Consider the following 20,913-nt stretch of genomic DNA (forward strand, 5'->3'; position numbering starts at 1 on the left):
CTAATAAAATCAGTTCTTAAATTGTACCTGTAGTAATTATGTTATCAGAGCAATTACAGCTCCATCATTTGGCACATCATGAAAAAACACAAAGGTCCAAAATCAGGGAATCTTCCAAGAACCAAATAATGAACTTGAGTTCAACTAAACAGTAGCCTACTTTACAGCCAGATTATTTTTCACGATAAGGCTTGTAGTCTGGTGATTCTTTCTTTTTGCATGAACTTCTGAGGATTTATTTACGAGTAGCTTGCAAACTAGCTTCTGAAGTGCCATAGGAAGTGTTATTAACCGTGAGATAATCCCACCTTTCCTTCAACTCCAACACCACAGTCAGCCTCCTGGATCATGCTGACGTCATTCCCTCCATCACCTGTGGGTCAGAGCACAGATAAAGGACATTGGCAGTTAAGCAACACAGGCAACTTGCAATCCCAAAGGCATCTGGATCAGACTGTAATGCTAGAAGAAACATTAAACCCCATTAACAAATGCAAGACTTTAAATAGAAACTAGGAAATTAAATTCTTTAGGCAGCTTTTTATAGAGCCGCAAGAATTCAAAGCTACTGATCACCTAGTCTGGTTTGTAGGGTATACCATTTTATCCGCAATGCTGAAATAAACCTCACATATTAGCAGTGGCACCTGCCCTGGTCAAGTTTAAACTCTGTTTTGCAAAGATACCACCCCAAATATTTAAGTTTCTGTCACTGAAGTTTCCATATGCAAAGCTTCATCTTATCAATCACCCTACAAAAAACCTGTTCCCTAACTCAGCATTTCCAGGTGTTATGAGATGACACAGGACTGCTCACTGAAGAACATAAAAAGTGAAGATGACGTACATGGTCAGTCAACCTTAACTAGTGTGGCCGCCTTTTAGTTCTGAAATAAGCATAATAAATCTCTTATTGTGCAGTTGGGTAGTAAAAAAACCCACTTCTTTCTGGCTTCAAACTCGGTTTACTTGCAACCTTAAGCTGACAGAAGTCAGGCCTTAAAACCAAAAAAAGAAAAAACCCGAGCAGTTTACATGCTCAAAACACTCTTTGGTCTTTCCTTATCAGCCACAGCTATAGATGTCCACATACACATTAAATCAAAGATTCTTTGCCTAATCCATAAACAGGAATGAGTCTGAGGAGACTATAATGGAGGTTTCACTTACTAAACAAAGTTCCTACCTACTGCACAGGTGAGTTTGCCAGTTCTTTCCTGGAGCAAGCGCACGATCTGGGCCTTCTGCGTTGGGGCACATCTGCAGCACACCACAGCAGGGCACTGGCAAGCCAGCTCCATGAACTCATACTCATAGTATTTCAGACACACCTATTTTACAGAGAACAGAAGCGTCATCAATATTTGTGCTACAAATATTCCTTTAAAAATCTGAATTCGGCCATAGAGTTTTGGGACTGCTCCTGAACAGTCTGAAGAGTTTGGAGTTTACCTCTAGTGAGTCGCCAGAAATAACAAGCGCGCAGTCATGTTTCCGGCGGAAGGCATTCAGCTCTAAATGGGCTTCTCCACGGTTAGTCACCTGGAAAAAAACATGGCAACTGAGGAAGGATTGGGTTGGCTGAGGTGAAAAAATAAACAAAACAGTCTCAAAGGGAGCAAAAGTGGTATGAGCAGGCAGCACATTAAGCTCTTCAAATACAGCCAGATAAACAAAAACTCAAAGTCGGGTCAAAAGAACGTATATATTCTCGGTCTACTTCTGGGCTATAATTGTGATCTCAGCACCCCTCCTATCCCAAAATTTAGTGTCCAGAGCAACTCTTGAGAGAGTGCTTTACTCACTAGTCTGAATATATGGATGTCCTGCGTTCTTGTCACCAAATGTGCGTTCTTTGCTGTACACGTGGCTGTCTCTAACTTATCCCCTGTCAGCATCCACACCTGAAATCCAAATAATCAATATATTAAACACAAAACTTAACAATTACATCTTCAGGACGTTTAGAAGTACCACCTGTCAGTTCAGGCATATCAAAGGACTGTTAGGATATATATGCAATTTTTTTTTTAAGAAAGCTCTTTTTTAAAATGGACAAAAAAAAATCTCATGTACAAAAGAAGGCAGAGCTTTTAGAGGCTACAACATAAAAGAGGTTACAAACTACGTGCAACATTTTTCCACCTGCAACATTTCAAGATGCTGCTGATAAACCCCACAAAATGCAAGCTAAGGAATGTGTATGTGTGTGTTAATGCGTCCCATCCCAGCTATTTCTCATAGGCTGAAATAAGCAGACTGTGCTGCAGAGAGATCCCTCATGGCCCTGCCTGAAATGTGGATGATGCAACCGGGGTTAGCTCACTGCTGATGTGTGCGTCTGGAACAGCCCAAGTTGTTCTTATATACACTGCTTCTTCTATTTTGTGCTTCGGGTGGGGGGCATTGGAGAGCAATGTCGGCAGCAATACTCCTAGAATCTGGCAGGGAATTCCCTCAATAGTATAAATATATCAGAGTTTGTTTTGTTTTTCCACTGGTGTTTTTATTCTTTGAAGACAATGTCCAAAAATATTTAACCAAACTTAAAAAAACAACAAAAACCCAGACAAACAAACAAAAGATGACAGTTATTTGTTTAATAATCTGATGCTGAAGAAAGATTTATCTTAACAAGATGGTCCCTGTAACGAATTATAAGACTGCCTTCAGTCTGGATTTACCTCTTGCATGCAATACCCAACTGAACACACCATCACGGTGACTGCTGAGAACTGCAGCACTTGCTATGCGAGACTATGCACTCAGTGCCACAACCGTGTCTCCAGCCGAGGTGAAAAGAAAAAACGAAACTGCTTCTGAACATCTAGCTGGGACTGTGCTGCAGGGGGAGAGAGCCGCAGCATTGCTAAGCACCTTTATTCTGGTTCTCCCACTTCCTTGCTGACGTTCCTATTATTTATAGGGATGGCTCCAAACAGAAAGTGCTTCTGGAAGCCTGTCTGAAGCTTTGAATTCCGCTTCCTATCTAAACCCCAAACAGCAGCTCTGCTTTTGGATTTGTAGTACAGCTCGGGGTTTTGCTCACTTTCATATTTAAAACAGAGAAACCACAACCAGAACCCTTTTACCTCCTTTTCTTGCCCAAATCTGAGCATTTGGTCCACTATTTTCCTTTTGCAAATCCAGGATCTGACTGACAAATTTTTAGAGGGGAAAATTAAGCAGGAATCATGCCTGTTTCTTCACCAGTAAATACAGCTCAGACTATAGGTGTTCAAGTCTCAGATGCAGAAGGCTGGAAAGCTGGAAAAAAAAAAAAACCCTTCTCCTTCCTCATTCTTTTGACTCAGGCCCCCTCTAGCGGCTACTCCGACACATTCATATTCACAGCTGGGTGCATCAACCTCAGCATGAGAACTGGCACGCCAGGAGACAGAACAGATCTAACTCGGTCTCATTTTACGCAACCATTTGAAAGAAACACTTATGCAAAAAAAACCTTCTATAGCCACTGTCCTGCCTATGCTCTTGGATTCTCTACAGAACGAGCCAGAGCAGTTTGGGGAGGAAAAGCACAGATGATATGCTTTAATGTGTTTAGTTAATATTTAACACTCTCAGCATCTTCTGTACCCAAAGTGATGCTCAAATCCTTGCTGTTCCCACTCCCAAAGTGCACCTGCTGAAATATTTACCTTGACAGGGCCCCCAAACTGTCTCAGTTTACTATCTGTAGGACAGTGCCATGTACTCCAGAAGGTCTGGGGATTCCTGTGAGTAGAAACGTTAGGTTAGTCAGACCTTAATGCCAGCGTTCCTTAGCGTCTCCAGAGTAGGTCGGACATCCGTCTGCAGCTGATCCTCCACTCCAGTGAGACACAGCAGCTCCATCTCCATCTCCAGGCTCTCGATCACTGTGGCCACCTTCAGCGAGCGATCATGCACGCTCAGTTTCGCCTGCACATAGCGAGCCTGAGGACAGACCAGACACAAACTCGCAGTCGCAGTCGCTCGAGCAGCCTCTCTATATTTCTGTGGAACAGAGGGTTAACAAGCAGGACCACCCACGTCTCCCTGTCTTCAAGAGTGCCACCTGTAATGCCCTGGGAACACTGGCTGTGTGTTACAGAATGAGGCTGAAAATATTTGAGGAAGTTTTTGGCACTTTGTCCCTGTCCTGCGCCAGCCGGACAGTGCAATGCACACTGTGTCCTTGTGCACACAAGTGCACAGCAGTTACTGAAGTGACACCTGCAGAAAGCCTGGAAATGACTCCCTCACACTACAGGTCTAACCGTGGCTTTCACGACTAGCACTTTTCCTACAAGCAAGGGCAATAGAGAGTCCTAAACACGTCGACCATCACATCTCTGCATACAACCAAGCAATTCTTTGAATTCTGCCTATCTGGGGTAAATAAATTAATGTTGGGGTCCCATGTAACAAACCCCATGCGCAAAGTCTCTATTTCCATGGAGCCTGGCTGCGTTATATTCAGGATGTTTGCAGTTTCCACAGATGTCAGGATGCAAACTAGAAAATTAAAATCCAATACATTTCCCCCCCAAAACACAACTTGACTAACAAATGGTGAATATTTGCAGAATTTATAACCACAAAAGACTATAAGGCAGGATTCATGAACTGTTCTGGAGGATCCTGGATAGGCTCCAGTTTCTTACATATCACTCAAAACACTGCTTTGATTAAATGAACAGCAAGATGTTTGAATGATGACAATTCTGTCATAAAGAATAGGGAGATGAGAGGTGGTATTATCATGAGAGGTCTGTGAGAATCACTTCAGTAATTATTTGTTTAAAAACAAAGCAAAAAAAAAAGCAAACAAAAACTTACTTCAAAGTCTTGATACTGCTCCTCAGTCAGAGACTTCTTGGCTACAACAAGAACCCTCAGGCCTTCCCTAGCCATGTTACCACACTGCAAAGAAGAATCACACTGTAAACCATAAACGGCATCTCGAGGAAGATGATTTATGCACAGCATTGCAGAGATTGCAATGTAAGATAGCAGGTTAAGAAAATAACCGTCCCATTTGAGCAACCCCATTCAGTCTATAACATCTGATAAAGTACATGATAAACTTAAGAGGAAAAAGAAAGGACATCTGAAATGGTTTGCAATCTACCCCAGTGATCAGAAACAAAAATGTCCATATCAGTATGGCAAAACCAGCTCCATTAATTTCATTTTCTCTGGCTATAAGTGAAAGGACACAAGCTTTTGACTTGAAGACCTACAGTCTTTGGCCATACAGTCTTTAAAACAAGACTAACATATTATGTCTACGAACACAGGGAAGAAAATCAGTAATTGAAGCTCCTGCTATGAAGCCTGTGTCAACATTACTGCTAACCTGACAAACCCATCCCAGCAGAAAGCTATCAAATGCAGTTTTGAAATTAAACAGACAGTTTAAAATAAATCCAAATGCAGGATCAAGCCTATGATAAATTCGGCGATCTTGAATGCCAGTCAATTTTGAGCAAAATTCATTTAATATACAGGAATTATCCTGCACCAAATGTGTTGAACTTGCCACTTGACTTCCTTTAAAAGTCACTGTTATGCACATAGATTTGGCTGACTGCTAATCCAATGAATTGCCATATCAATGATCTTTCAGCCTGCAGATGTTTTAATTGCTACATCCTTCATGCTAAATTAACATCAGTAGCTTTGCCACGTGCCACCCTGGCATGAGAAAAGCCCTCGCCCAAGAAATCCTCCGTATCTAAGGCAGACTGCCCCGTACCTCTTCTTCCAGCCAGTCATTGTACTGCACGATGCCAGCCATGACCACATCAGCCCCCTTCATGTAGAAAGTGATCTCTCCTGTTGATTCATCCTGAAGAAGACAAGCAGAAGCATCTAAATTGGGCACCTGATCAGCATATTTTGAGTGGGCTGGGCAAGCTAGGGCACGAAGTTTTTCTGCACAAGTCATAAAAACAGCTTTACTGGGTCAGGTTGAAGGTCCATCTAGCTCAGCATTCTGTCTCATGGCCAAAAGGAGATGCCTATTCAATTGCAGTTTGGTTACTCGCAGTGGGAATTAATGCTTTGGACGACAATTGGCTTTGAATTAGCAATGCATGATCCCCAGGCAGACACCTCTCGCTTCTGACAGCATGTGCCCTTGGAATAACCTCCCTGCATCCCAAAAATCTGCTTCAAACCTTATACTTTCCTGAAACGATAAAACAGACGTGCAAAGCTTAACAGAGTAGAAATCACTCTAATTTACCTTTCTGTTACATTATACGCCATAAGCACAATTAAAGTTTAAGCTTGCCACAGAAAGGTTAGATTGCTGCCTGCCTTATCTGATACGAGTAATTTGTAGGCTGCAAGCAAGGCATATTTACATTACCACAAATTAAAAAATCCCTTCTAACCAGACAGATACCTAAGGAGGTCACAGCTATTAGTATTACAAGCTAATGGAAACCCTGGCAATTTCCTCAAAGGAGACAAAACAATGAGTAAGGAACAAACTGCGCTGTAAACGGAGATAGCCACCAGGGATAGGAAGAAAATAAACTTAACACGCAAAACCAAAAAGCCCAGGAAGGTCTGGAAATAGATGGCTGTGAATGAAGGGGGGAAAAAAATACCTGAAGACAAGTACAATGAACACTTTTTCATTTTTAAACTATTTAATATACTTGTCAACCTGTTCTGTCATTGCAGAAACCAGCAATGAAAGTTCTCACATGTGAAGAATTTGAGTAAAGGTAAAAGCCCAACAGCCTGTGGCACGGGGAAAAGAGAGTTTACATCCATAGCTAGGAAAGGCAACACCTGATGCAGGTACTAAACATGCAAAAAGTGCCTTTGCTAACAAAATTCAAAAGAAGGAGCCAAGGATAATCAAAATCCTTTGCTGAGCGTTCTTGCCAAGGTCATAAAGATCTTTACAAGTAAGATTCTTATAATTGAACTTCAGGATGTTTTTCAGTGTCTTCTGGAATGCTCAGTGTTCATACACTGATACACACACATCCCACATCCCCCAAATAAAATACATATAACTACCAAAACAACTAGAATCTGCTTAAATAAAACATAACACTTCTGGCAGCGGCAAAAGGTAAAGGTTTATCTATTAAATTATTTGATTAAAAAGTGTCTAACAACATCTCTGTAGGAAACTGAATAAAGACTCCACTTCCCGTGCTGCAGAGCTGGCTTAAGATAGTTTAGACTTTTTGTCCAATATAAATACTGTATCAGCTATCTCCTTGCATTAGTCATTTCCTCTCACCGAGTTCAATAGGAGGTTAGTGCGTTCTCATATTATGGTAAGATCACACTATAAATCTGCACAGAGATTTGCCAGTTATATTGTTTTGGAGAGGCATCTTTTTCCACCGTGGTCTGATTCTGGCCATAGTTCAAAGGCATCTTTCAATTCCAGATATGACAATAGCACTATCTTTGCGTTACAACAAAGACCATTCCACACGGGTAAGGGGAAAAAGAGCAGAGAAAAAGAAGAATGGAAAATGTTGTGGTCAAACAAACAGACCGCCTTTCAAGAAGAAGAAAAGTAAGTAAACAGCACTGTAAAGAGAGTGGCTGCCTTGTTCAAACAAGATTTCTGAGAACTGGAATAATAAGCTACCAAGAAATGATAGTTGATCACATGTAGCAAGCAGATATGGCAAGAATGTCTCAAATGAGGTAACATCTGCCACTCGTTTTCAATATTAACTCCTACTTTATTTACTTAAAGTGATGTGTTAAAAGAGATCTTTTATAAGAGACAGACAGGACAGGACCAGCAGGGGAGACGGACGTCTCCGCCAAGGATTTCAGTAACAGTATTACTAAGCTCTATGCATGAATCACTTGCTGGAATTCTATTCCCAGATTATGCAGGAAGTCTGGCAAGAGGAGCACAATGGCTCCCGCCAGCCTGAAAAATGGCCGTTTATAAGAATGGGCAATAACTGCAGAGTTGAGCAGAAAATATTGCCATTTTAATTCTACTTACTGCACTTCTGAGTGTGGACTGTGGTTTCACTCCGTAGTTCCTCCCTGCCCCGGCTGCTCACTGCTTCTGCTGCCTTCTGGTTACTTTAGGCTGCTTTCCCTTCCATTATTTCTATTTTTTACAAACAGGCAACACAGTTTTAGAAAATATACTAAAGAGGTAACTACCTTGCAAGCTGTGAATCAAAACCAACATGAGTGCCTACACATGCATATGTGTATATTTAATAAAAGAAAATTTTACTTGTCAGTTACTGATTTATAAGTATTTTCTTTTTAAATGAAAATCAAAAACCTGCTCGAGGATAGTATTTCAGAGTATACAGGAACATGGCAAGGTAATACCCAGCCAGCCAGCATCTGGGCCAACCAGTTTCTGTGTAGAGGGAGCATGGTTTAGTCGCAGCTCACTGGGTGCAAAATAAAGATACTCAGGTAACAAGTGCATTGCAGCTGATGCTTCTGTTAACAAGATAAATCACTGTCTTAAAGCCTCCCAGTCTGGGGCCTGGTGTTGCTCCCAGTGACCACCAGTGGGAGTTTTGCCCTTTCCTTCAGCCAAATACAGAATATGCCATTTACAGAAATGTACAATAGCAAGGGGAGGAATGTGGCTAATAGATATTTTAAAACACATTAGCTTCAAATCACCAGTTTGTCATACTATTGTACAAAGAAGAACAAAACAAAACAAAACAAAAAGTTGCCCAAAGAGGGCTTCTTTCCACTTAGATGAAAAAGAAGGTCAGGACATTCGTTTCTCCGCTGAGCACATGAACGCAATTTAATGAAATGTACAACGGTTGTGATTGTTATCCCACTTTTTACAGCTTTGATAAAATAGTATCTCACCAAAAGCTTGCACTTATGCTAAGCAATGGAGGGGGAGGTTGTTTAACCCTCCCTCTGCTATTGCTAATAGTCTTTAAAAGACTACCTAAAGTCACCATGTCATTTTCACCTATAAAAAATAATTTAGCCAAAGAAATTATATCTGCTGTACTTGAATGGCTACGCCCAATAATCCTTACAGCCCTCCAGCGCAGTACCAGACACTGGTTGCAGCTCCGACAGGAGCTCCCTCTGCTCACACGCATTCGGTCCCTTCTCCAGACTCACAGATTTAACACACTGATTACTTTGTACAAGCTCACCCTGCCAGCCCACTTCAACTAACACTCCTGTCCTTGGGCATATTTTAATGTTTCAAAGCCTGGAACAACTTCAAATACAGATTTGTCCTCCTACACCACACTGTGGCCTCTGATCCAAAATTTAAAAGCATTCACTCCCTGAGCAATAGGAGGTGGAGGTCTGAAGTGCACAGGTGGGATAATGCAAACTGGGTGTCCATTTGCACGAACTTCAGCAATTTCAGTTTGTGCTAAACACAGATTGCCATTCATAGGTTACCAAAAAGTTATATTATGTGCACACACTACAGTTCCACCTTTATCACCAAATCTTTCGGTAATGAGAACACTGAAGTTCTCCTTAATTTTTGTTGTTGTTGAACATGACCACTGCACTGCCCAATTTCACATTATCCTTCCACAGTGCCAATTCTGGACAGGGCCTGTGCTCTTCCAGGTCTCCAAAGAAGTTCAGATTTGTAAAACTATGAAAATTCAGCTAATAGAGCAGATCAAATTAATCTGCTCTAGAAGAGGCCCTTATAAGAGATACTGATCCCAAATATTCCCAACTAAAAACAAAGAGCATTTCTTGTACTGCTGTAATTTTTAACACAAGAGGCAGAAGATATTTTCTGCACCATATTTCCAGGTACCCCAACATGTATATCCAAGAAACCCTGTTTTACCACAAGGTAAAAGTAAGATCAATCTTACCCATTCTCCCCACCCTAAATAACAAGGCTGCTGATCACATGAAAAGATACAGCAAATCGTATCTTGCTCTGGATTATAGGTTTCATATTCGTGCTTTAGATTCCTGGTACAGATTACGTATCTGCACTTTTGGTTAAAAAACAACAAAACAAACAAAAAACCCACAAAAGGATGTTTTAATTATCTATAAAAGAAATATTCTAACTGCTTCACCTTGTTTGCTTTGCAGGCAAATGGAAGTACCTTACTTTAACTGGGTGAGTTTACCTTACTAACATTGATACTTTAGTATTTTCTTGAATGATAATTATGGTGACAACTCCTCACCTCCACTGTTTTTAGCACCTATACTTTCTTCTTCTTTCTTTTTAAGATGATTTATTTTTGAGAGCCTGATCTTATGTTGTATTTGTATACACAACCACAGTTATGGGTACAATTTCACCCGGGCACCTACGTAGCCTGTGCAGCGCCTGCCACCGCTGATAGAGGTACCTGCTTGCACAAACGCACCCATTTACCTTAAGTCTGCTATCTTCAAACTGCGCTCATGGTACCGTGTCCTCAGCATATCTGTGAGCTACATTAAACAGCTTCAAAGAAAATCTCCAGAGTTCCCTGTAGTGGCACACGTGTGCACGCTCGCCTTGCGCACCTCCACGGGGTCTGATGGGTGTTTTGATGCCTGGCAGAGGTGTGGGTGGCATTTCCAGTGTTTCACAAAGAAGCTGATAGCTCTTTTCTGCTGCAGACTTTGATTCAGGATAAAGTTATTTGCTGTGGCAGCAGTTCGCAATCCCCTTCCTCCTTCCCACTTGTTGCTGTCTCCACGACCCCTCAGTTAAACCACCACGACTGCTTTGGAGACACTAAGCTGGACCCGTGAACTGCTCCTGGAGGTTGATCCTGCTTGCAGAGGAGACTGGGAGGAGGGATCAAGTGTGACCGGGTTGACCCGCAGCCCTAGTCCCAAACTGACTGCCAGCCTGAACGCGGCGAGGACACGAGAGGAAGGGCAGGGACTTTCAACCACAACGAAGAGCGAAGACAACCCCAAGGGTGCAGAGCGGGGCTCCAAAGCCAGCTGAAGCTACCCGGAGGCATCGCTGCTGCCCGGTCTCCTTGCGAGAGCGGCGCTGCTCCCTCCCGCGCTCCCCTTCCTCCTCGCCTGTGTCAGCCGCTGTGGGAGGGGACAACACCGGCAGGGCGAACGCAGCTTCGGTCCCAGCAGAGAGGGTAAGTACTGACCGTTTCTTTTGCTGGAAGCGCTGGCTTAAGGATCACTTGAAACAACAGGCTTATTTGAGAGAGAATTTGGCATCTCTACCAGCTATCAAAGCCTCTGAGCCCGGGTTCAGTGCACGGATAGCCAAGATATTCAGACTTCAGCTCTCTCCTGCCCCCCCAGGCCCTCCTGCTCGCACTGGTAGCAAAAATCCTCTGAATGTTTTCCAGCGCCTCCAGGGCCCTCGGTTTGGCAGCCCCCTGGGACGGACCCCAGCTGCCGCTTCCTTCCTCAGCAGCACCCTGGCGGTCCCCTCGCTGCCTCCAAGGCTGCACGGCTCCGGCCGGACAGGGAGCCGCGACGCTGCCCCGCCGCGCCAGCACCGGCGTGTGCACGGCTGTGCGGCAGGGAGCTGCGGGGCTGCACCCTGAAACGCGCCCCAGAAAATACCAGCAGGAATTGAAAAAGAAAGCAGGAAGGAGCAGCCAGAGGAAGCTGGAACTGTGGAGGACGCATGTGTGCACGCGCACACACACATACGCGTTAAACTATCACCTGAAGCTAGTTCTCCCACTGTTTTGCTGTTACTTTGAGCGAGGGGCTAAGGATCAATAGATGAAGGACGCCACAGGATACCCAACAGCACATGTGTCAAAATATGAGAAAGGAAAAAAAGTTACATTACTAAGCAATCCCAGCAATGTGAAGCTATTAGCTCAAAACACGGAAGCAGTTTATAACCAGACATAAGAGATACTGGAAAATTCTCCCAAGAAGAACATCACTATTGACAGTAAACATTACACCTTCTTCTTCAGGTTACGCTAGGAGGAGATTCACAAAGACTTATCCGAAGCCACTTACCCGAACGATTATCCCCATCCGTTTGCTTTCGTAAGTGAAGGGGAAGATCTGGAGGATGGTGAAGTTCAGTATCTGGCCACCCGGTGTCCTCAGCTGCATGGAGGACTGGTCTCTGCCCACCAGGGTTAAGCCCACGCTCTCCGTCCACTGGACCAGGGCCACCTAAACGCAAGCAGGGTTAGAGGTCAGGCCGACTGCTGGGGCTGGCAGGCCAGGGGTCACGTAAGGGAGCACCAGAAGGGAAGGGACAGCGGGTTGTAGCTGGAAAAGAAGTTCCTTAGTCATTAACAGCACATAAAGCGGATCCGTTTTTCTACCTTGACCACGTGATGAGAACAAATGATCCCTTCAGTGCGGTTTTCCCTAGCGCCCTGGCCCTGTGAGAGCTTCCCTCTGGCCAGGGGAAGGTTTATGGATGGTGTAACCTATGGCACGAGCCACCACGTCCCCTTTGGTCAGGCAAAAAACATGAAACACAAAAAGCTGTCGGTGGAGGAGCCAACCCGAGCGCGGCAGCAGATCCAGCACCAGGCTCATGGGACGGGCCCACCATGAGCGTCACCGCTGGCTGGAAATGAGGGAAGCTAGTGGAAGAGAGCCGGGCGGAGAGGCCACGCAGGGCTGTCAGGTGCTGGACCCGAAACGACGTCGGAAGATGCAGCGACAGTCGCAAACAAACAGGAGAGAACCGCGGAGGGTGCTGGACACGAGCTAATCACGGTGTGCTCAGAGGATGGCAGCAACTGAGGCCACGGAGGGGCTCAGGAGGGCATCGGAGGACTCCGAGTCCTGCACGGACAGCGGGAACGACAGACAAACTGTCGAGCCGAACCCGAGGCCCATGCGGCAGCTCAGCCTCACCCAAGAGAGCGGGGTGACGAGCACCCTGTGGGCATCACTCCGGCTGCTGCGGGGCAGCGTGATGGTGGGGACAGACCCACTGCCTCTGCTCACAGCCCATCTCCTGTGCTTTGGGGTGGAAAGGGTTTGGATCCAGGACCCGTGCAAATCTGGGTGAAGGAAAGCTGCTGTGTCCGCTCACGTGCCACAAGTTCCTCAGTAAATAAACAGAAATCACAGGGTGCATGAATCTCTCATTCAAGAGATGTTTATATTTAAAAAAAAAAAAAACTTTTGTTTCCTGTCTTATTCTGTTCACAGGCTCACTGAAAGGTTTATCTTTTTTTTCATTTGTATAACCTTACTTATTTGTAGCATTTAACTTCTTGTAAAGCAGGAGGAAGTATTCAATTTATTCCTCACGGGATTGAATACTTCTTTACCTTCCATGACAATCTTTGAAACAACTACTGTAACACTTTGACTAAATCATTAATACGTAATCTTATTTTGAAACTTGTGCTTTATCATGAGCTAAAACTGTTCACATTCATGGAGAGAAAAAGCCAAACATCAGCTTAGCCCCAGCACTCAAACCATGGCTTTGGGTAGAGCACCTAGGTCCAGTCCAAACTTCTAGCAAAACTGATGGCCTTTGGGTCAGGCCATCGAGTCCTCAGTCTAATGAGGCATTTCATATGCAGGTGCTCTGATACAGCTCTTTATAGCGGGTTTTTCCTCAAGTTAAAAGTTTACTAACAGTATTTGCAGGATTTGGGTAGCCCAGCTCCTGTCCTACTCAGCTGCAAAGCCTTCCTAGGCTCCTCATACAAGGTCATTGCCTGCCTTCCTTCGGCTATAAGGTCCTGAAGGGAAATGCTTCAGCAAGTGAAGGTATAGGTACCCTCCGCACAAGCCTAGAGATCTCAAAACTATGTTTGGGTCCATTAGGGAAATCCTGTTTACAAACACTTTCTGAACATGCTATTTCAGATTGCTCTTTGTGAAATCTCAAATGAAAAACTTTGCATTCCCCCTGGATTTACAAATATCAAAGCCAGAAACACTAACGCAAAGCAGAGTAAGTCAACTTCCAGATTCATCTCATCATCTCTTGCTTCCTTACCCCATGTCATTACCAGTTTACACTCTTCAATCAAAAGGGTATTTCTATCATGCTCCAATTTAATGGATGGGTCTTTAACGGACTTTCTTTTTTAAGACAGTCTTAAACCATCAGATAAAAAATATAGTTGATTTGGCTTTGCTTTAAAAGACCTTTAAACCAATTAATATTAGCAAGTTTTTGGAAGCATATTTTCAAAGGTTAGAAAAATGTCAAAGGATCTTCCAAGCTTATCTTTTTCCAAGGTTTCTTCAAGACACCCTTAGACTAAGAAAGTGTGTAGTTAGAAATTCCTCCTTAGTTTTCCAGAGCAGAGGTGGAGCTCTGCTTTTAATACTCTGGTTAATAAATAATTGTCAAGAATTTTTCACAGCATGATGTCACACGAGCATTTGTTCAGTGAACACAGCACTAGATGTTTGAGTGTCTGAAAGCTGCAAATCTCTGCTCCCAATTCGGCCTATTAAAGCATCTTTTGCTACGTTCTTTGACAAATATCTCCTCCCTCCGTCCCTGCTGGGCATCTCATTTAAATTCTATGTCAAGAAGCATTTAAACCTCCCAAAAGAAAAGCCTCGCGCAGAGTAACAAATGGGAGAGTAGCACACGATACATGCTATGTCATGTGCCCGTGATATACCTCGCACTAACCACATTTCATTGCACAAAGCCGTTTGTGTCGGATGGCACTAAGTCTCCAAAAAGGCTCGCTAACAGAAGGGGAAGAATAACGAAAGAAATCCCCCTCTTCCCGTGCTGTTCCTGAGCCAGCTTCAGTCCCAGGGCACTTCTTCTTTCAGCCCTTAATGGCCCTCCAGGTGAACAGCATCCAGCACCAGCAGAGATGAAGCACTACTGATGCCCTTTAACGTGCCACTTTCCAGACCCTGTAGTACTTAATGAATAATTACTGAGGGGGAAAGTGATATAATTTTGAAGTGTTCCTATCAGATCTACTAAAAGTGTTTAAATTGCCGTCCCTATTCAACATGCGACGCAATGGGGCCTTGCCTCTAGAAGCACCACCGTGCCAACAAACAGTAGCGACCGCAACAAAAGCGCAGCCTTGCCGTGGCAGATTTTGGGCACCCTCATACGGGGGGGACATTTTCAGAATAGTCCAAAACAGCGGACCTTTACTCTCCTTCATTTAAACAGATAACTAACTGTATGGGCTCCCAGGCATAACAGGAGAAATATTCAAGATGAACAAATATTTTTACAGCTTAAACAAGCGAGATTCGACCAGGCTTGAAACCCCTCGCGCACATCCAGAGAGTCTGTGCTCACTGATGAGGAGAAATCAATAAATCTCCTTACCGCACTCTAGGAGCCGGGGCAGACGTAGCCCTGCGCTGCAAAGCCGAGCGGCTGGAGCGGCTTGGCATACTCTCCCCCCAAACTTTGCTCTGACAATTAAATTACCCAAGCCACCGCTGAAATGGATATCGACTAATAAATTTCATTCTAAAGAGACAAATTGATCCTTCTGTGTTATGAGTTGCTCGACAAATGTCCCATTTAGGGTTGCCTGGGCGCGCCGACGACAGGCAGAAGCCAACGGCTCGGTACACCCTTTCATGTCCTGGCAGCTGCGGAGCGTTGTCGGGGTTAAAGACTGTTTGCCCAGGAATCCCAGGCACTCTTATCTCCGATCAGATTATATCTATTTCATTTCCCCTGTTAGTTACTGTATGGCTACAACTGACACGCTTGCAGAGCCCCAAGGCTGTAACCGATATCTGAATAAAGATACTTCAAGAGCTCTGAATGGCAGCGTGCACAGGAAACAAATTTAGGAAATCCTGCTTTCTGTTACAGGAAATGAATCCTATGCCAACTGGTAGAAATTACCCTTGCTGTTAAAGTAAAGAGAATACAAGTTTTTGTACTCATTTCATAAACTGACCTTCCCTGCCACGGCAATATTTTATTGATATAGGATTTCAAAGGCTGGCTTTAACAGGAGTCCAAAGCCATTCCCCTACAGGGAATGTTATTTAACAGCATCGCTCTCGTCTCAAGGACTCGACTTGTGCTGATCCTGCATTTTGTACCATCTAGCATGACACACGCAGAGCATGTCTAAACAATATTTGTATATCTAAGAGCTATAGACAAGATTTCCTCAGTGCAGCAAAGCATATCTGATTTCTGAATCCACTGTAATTCTCCACTTAAGACACCACAAGAAAGAAAAAAAGAATTTAAACAATAATCTTGGAAGGGTTAGTTATCATGTTATAGCAAAAAACAAACAAACAATAAACCCCTGGGTATTTCAGACAAATTGCTGTGTAAATATTTTAAAGACAAAATAGCATAAAGCAAAAAAGGAAAAGAAAAATCACTGACTTCACTATATACCACAGTATACAAATAAATAAACAGAGGATCTGTGCATAAATATCCAGTAAATGCATTGGGGGGGGGGGAAAAACTAAATACAGATCACAAAAATTACCATCTGGAAATCATTCAGATCTCATTTCAATCCAAGGGCATTTGCTTTCTGTAAAGCTGCCTTTATGGGAGAGAGCAACACAGTAGAGAAAAGCAGGTAAGCAGAACGCAGAGCTGGATTACAGCCTGGGAACGGACACACACACATCGTACGTTAGCTGTAAAACCAGAGCAGAATAAGTATTTGTTGTCGCTGTAGGCACATCAATGGAGGGGGGAAAAGGCAAAGAAGCAGCTCTTATATAACGCAGACAAGAACATATTATATAAAATGAATTAATTGTGTGTTTGAAAAGAAACTATTGGGAATATTTTAAATGGTACATGTAATTGGGACCTAACTTTTCATGCCAGTCGTTCAATAATACACCGCCTCCGAAGCCTGGCTATTCGAGGATTTTAAACAATAAACAGATTTCTGTGCAAACATTTTCTCACCTCTGACAATGAGGAAAGCCAGCTTCCCTTCTGATGTTGAAGGTGAAAAGATTATTATCAGAGGCAAGTCTGTTTATTTGGAGCAATAAATGAAAGAATCCTTCAAATGCAGTTGAATTGGTGATATGATCTCAGTATATCATTGGCAGAATTTGTATGGAAAGTTTCATGTTTAGGGCTTTTAATGGTGAAGCAAGCATAATTATACAAATTAATAGAAAACTAATTGTTTTACCTTAGTTGCATTAAAAAAAGATGCATCCAAGACGTGTAACCAACACGAAACATTTTTAACGAGGAAAATTTTTTTGTGCAACAAGCAAAATTGAATTTATATTGTTATCAACCCAAATGGACACTGACCTCATCGGGACTGGAAGCCTGGTACACCCTGCAGGAATCCTCGTAGTGTCTCTCAGCTTCAGCCTGATCCGTCACGCCGTTGGACTCGTACACCGGTGTGACGTTGTGGCACAGGGCGATCGCCTTCACTGCCTCGTGCACTCGGCTGCTCATGGTTTTTCGCACCTTGGTGGCTAAGGTAACGCCCTTCAGAGCAGGTGGGTCCTGAGATTGCTTATAGAAAAGAAAAGTAGAATAGACCGTTACCATAAGGAGAAAAGATTTTACTTCTTTGCATGAAGACCATCTAGGTAGGAGTTGCGAACTCTTACGTCCCCTGGAACGAGGTGGATTCTTTGTGCACCTTTGTGCTACCATCACAGGAACATTCCCCAGCCTAATGCAACTTAACAATATTCTGGGTGGAGTAAAGTGCCCCAAGAGATTTATCTAAACTTGAGCAGTACATGGAGAAAACAACCCTTTGTTGCAGATCCACAAAACACTGACGGGTGAAAGACCAAAGTCGCACAAGACCCAGTGAAACTATTCTTTGCCCCACAAAAGACCAATGGCTCTGGAAGTTTAGAGTCAACTGGGTTTTCACATGTAAGCGCATATAATTGCTGAAAACAGAAAACAGATGTCTTGTATGGATCTAGAAAATCTTAATTGCATTCATTTAATTTTTAATACTATTTTTAGTATCAGAATGGGACTCCTCAGATAATTGCACAATTACTAAATTATCCTGGTGGAAGAGGGGACACACAGTGATCTAGTTTCCTGCTCTGTTAACCTTTAGTGTCAAGAGGACAAAAGTTTCGCTTCCAGGTCAAAGGCCACAACATGGTAAAAATAAGAGTAAAGAATAAGAACTACAGTTCAAAATGAATCATTGCCAGCAAATGCTTCTCATTATGAGGAATCTAACTTTGTCATGACAAATGCTTTATGAGACATACCCTTTACCAATATTAATTCCATAAAATTAAATGCTATTTTTCAAATTCCAGTGATTAAGACACATAAAATCTTCAAAATTAATTTTGCTGTTCATCATCACTGTTGTGACAGGCCTTTAACCAAATCAAAACAACAGTAAACTCGCAGCTGAAGTGCACTTAAATTGACACATAGCACTATTTACATATTGGCCTCGGTCCCATTCAAAATGTCCTTGACAAATATTGAATATTTTGGAAAGTAATTAACAACTAGTCAAGTTTTCTGCCCTCTGGAGATTGAATACAGAAATGGGAGCAACTAGATCTGAAGTTTGTTTACACACTAAAAGTACAGGTCAGTCATTTTGGGGTCTCCGCACCAGGAGAAGCGGCAGACGCTAACAAGGCTGTGAAAGCAGAGGCAGAAAAGAGAGATGGCTAAGGTAGGTAGTTACAAGATCTGTCCACAAATATTCACACAAAGATTGTGTTGTTGGAAAATGCTACCTGAGACACATGCCAGTGAAAAAGATAATTACTCAAAATAGCAGATATTTATCAGCTACCATATGCTTAGTTAAAAATAGAAGATCATAGCCTGACAGTCTGACTGGGGAAAAGTTAGGCCACTAGATTACTGAGTTCAAGGAAAACTGCTGTGCATCTTCTCTACCGCCATGAACAAAATCCAAAAATAAGAGTCCTAACTACAGTACAGAGTGCCTTTTCCCAGGTAAGAATGCAGGCTTCATGTTTTAGTTTATGGGGGCACAGAAAGTGCACTTAAATCTAAAATCTCTAGAGCAAAACAAAAAACAATGTGATACGTAAAATCCAGTTTACTGCCCTGGACGTATTTGCTTAAGGAAAAGCACAGGCACTTTGAAAACTACCTCTGTCATTTCTGTAGGAATGAAGCAATTCCACAACCATTAGGAATTGAAAGTGCTTGACTTACAACACGGGAATAGTAATCCATCACTAAGCACTGCAGATTGCATCTGTGGAATCACATTTTACAAAAGAGAAAATGGAACAGTTAACAAGTCCCCTCAAAAGTCATTTCTAGCTGCAGAAGGTATTGCAGGTTGAGAGAACCTTATTAACAGCAAATTAAAAATAATGCTTCCCAAACTACATAATTAGTAACAACTCTTAAATCTTTTGTAAGTACCACTCAGATGGGAGGCTGAAACATTAGCTACTGACAGTTTCCAACGAACTACTACATTTCTAAATTGAAAAATATAGTCATATCCTCAAGTAAAACCTCACTGCCTGTTTTAAGAAAGAAGTGTGTATGTTTATATGACGTTTCTACCAATAAGCACCTTTTCCACTGTAATATGCCAAGGAACACCGCTTGCTGAACCTGACAGGTAACACAGCATTACTTGGTTTTTGTACAAAACTGAACTAAAACTGTCAGAAGAGAGATGAAGACACTATGGATCCTGGCTCATCCAGTGATACTGAAAGAGGACAGGACTTCTCAAAACAGGATTTTCCTGTTCCATACTTTACATGTTGCATTTGCCACCTCCAGTAGCTGCAGCTATTTTTTAATAGCAGGCATCAGTTATGCACCACATAACACAATAGTGATGTCTTAAAATCTTATTCAAAGAATCCTAGTTTCCTTTCCTAATTTCCCTTTTTCTTTTTTAACCACCAGGCCTAGAGCAGTGGTACTGGTAAGCTGATCTCTGTTGCTGCTCACTGAATTCTGACAGTTTCTCTCCCTTTCTTATTTCCAGCTACACAATCTTACAAACAGCAATGTAATCCACTAAATATTACCCAGTACTAATTTCTCAACAAAGCAAATACTGTAATTGCCCAAAATGGTGAATATCTAAATAAAATATGCTATTTTACAATCAGACTTCAGTAACAAGTCACAGGCATACACACACATTTGTATTACTTACAGAAAACTGTACTGAACACTACATCTCTGCATGTGCCGTGGCAGCTGAAACTGTTATATGTGGAAACAATCTACAAATGCAATAAGCAATTGTGATAGTATTTGTGTGTTAAGAATGCAACGACCTTCATACTTTCCCCCAAAGTACAATTTAATAGCCAGTCCCTATCATATTAATTCAATAGTAGCCCAGTGACCTGGAAAACTGTTTTGTGAACACGGAGTTAAGTAATCCGATTTAATTTTACCTGCGTGTATATACTGAATATGTGGCTCTGCACTTCATCCATGGAGTCCAGACCGTAAGCTACTGTTCCCAGGTGAAGCCTTTTGAAAACCATCTCGTTCTGCGTAAGGGTTCCTGTAACAGAAGTGGTACCAGACCCTGAGCATTAACCACCACATTACTTCCCAGTGCAAGTTCTGCTCCTTGAGGTACCCCAGATCAAAGAGAAACTGGGCCAGGAGCGTAACCGGTTACTGCGCCAGGCTCTTGGTGCAGGCTGAGGCCAGGGAAGACGACGGCATTCACGAACCCGAGGGCAGATTCTCCCAGGAAGCATTGGTGCACCTCACTGTGGCAGTGAAAATGAGATTATTCACCCAAAAGCCAATGCAAATAAGAATGTGTGGGCATAGTTCTGGCGCTGCTGAAACCAAAGAAAACTTCTGGGAACAACTTCAATGGGGCAGGGTTTTACGTCAGATCAAGCTTTTGGTTACAGTTTAGAGCTTCTGAACTCAAGCTCAGCTCTGAAAACAGGAGGACAGCAGCAGACAGACAGACGGCATATTTCTGCCTGCACACATGACCTGTCTTCCTCCGACTTCGAGCAACACTTAAAGTATGCTATTAAACCAAAAGTTGAGGGGAAAATTAAAAAAGACAAAAAAAAGTAGAATTG

General features: G+C 42.8%; 1 protein-coding gene across 1 annotated transcript in view; it reads right to left on the bottom strand.

The window, feature by feature from the left end:
• ATP9A (ATPase phospholipid transporting 9A (putative)) overlaps nt 1–20,913 on the bottom strand; it is a 61,540-nt gene that overhangs the window by 8,530 nt on the left and 32,097 nt on the right. The window contains exons 13-22 of the mRNA XM_067307738.1: nt 20,257–20,369; nt 17,153–17,365; nt 11,923–12,084; nt 5,741–5,833; nt 4,822–4,905; nt 3,766–3,936; nt 1,806–1,904; nt 1,453–1,542; nt 1,187–1,331; nt 309–373 (exon numbers count right to left, since the gene is read on the bottom strand). Of these exons, the coding sequence (XP_067163839.1) occupies nt 309–373; nt 1,187–1,331; nt 1,453–1,542; nt 1,806–1,904; nt 3,766–3,936; nt 4,822–4,905; nt 5,741–5,833; nt 11,923–12,084; nt 17,153–17,365; nt 20,257–20,369 (1,235 nt within the window). The remainder of the gene's footprint in view (nt 1–308; nt 374–1,186; nt 1,332–1,452; nt 1,543–1,805; nt 1,905–3,765; nt 3,937–4,821; nt 4,906–5,740; nt 5,834–11,922; nt 12,085–17,152; nt 17,366–20,256; nt 20,370–20,913) is intronic.

The sequence above is a fragment of the Apteryx mantelli genome, chromosome 18 (assembly GCF_036417845.1).
Source record: "Apteryx mantelli isolate bAptMan1 chromosome 18, bAptMan1.hap1, whole genome shotgun sequence".
Classification (NCBI taxonomy): Eukaryota; Metazoa; Chordata; class Aves; order Apterygiformes; family Apterygidae; genus Apteryx; species Apteryx mantelli.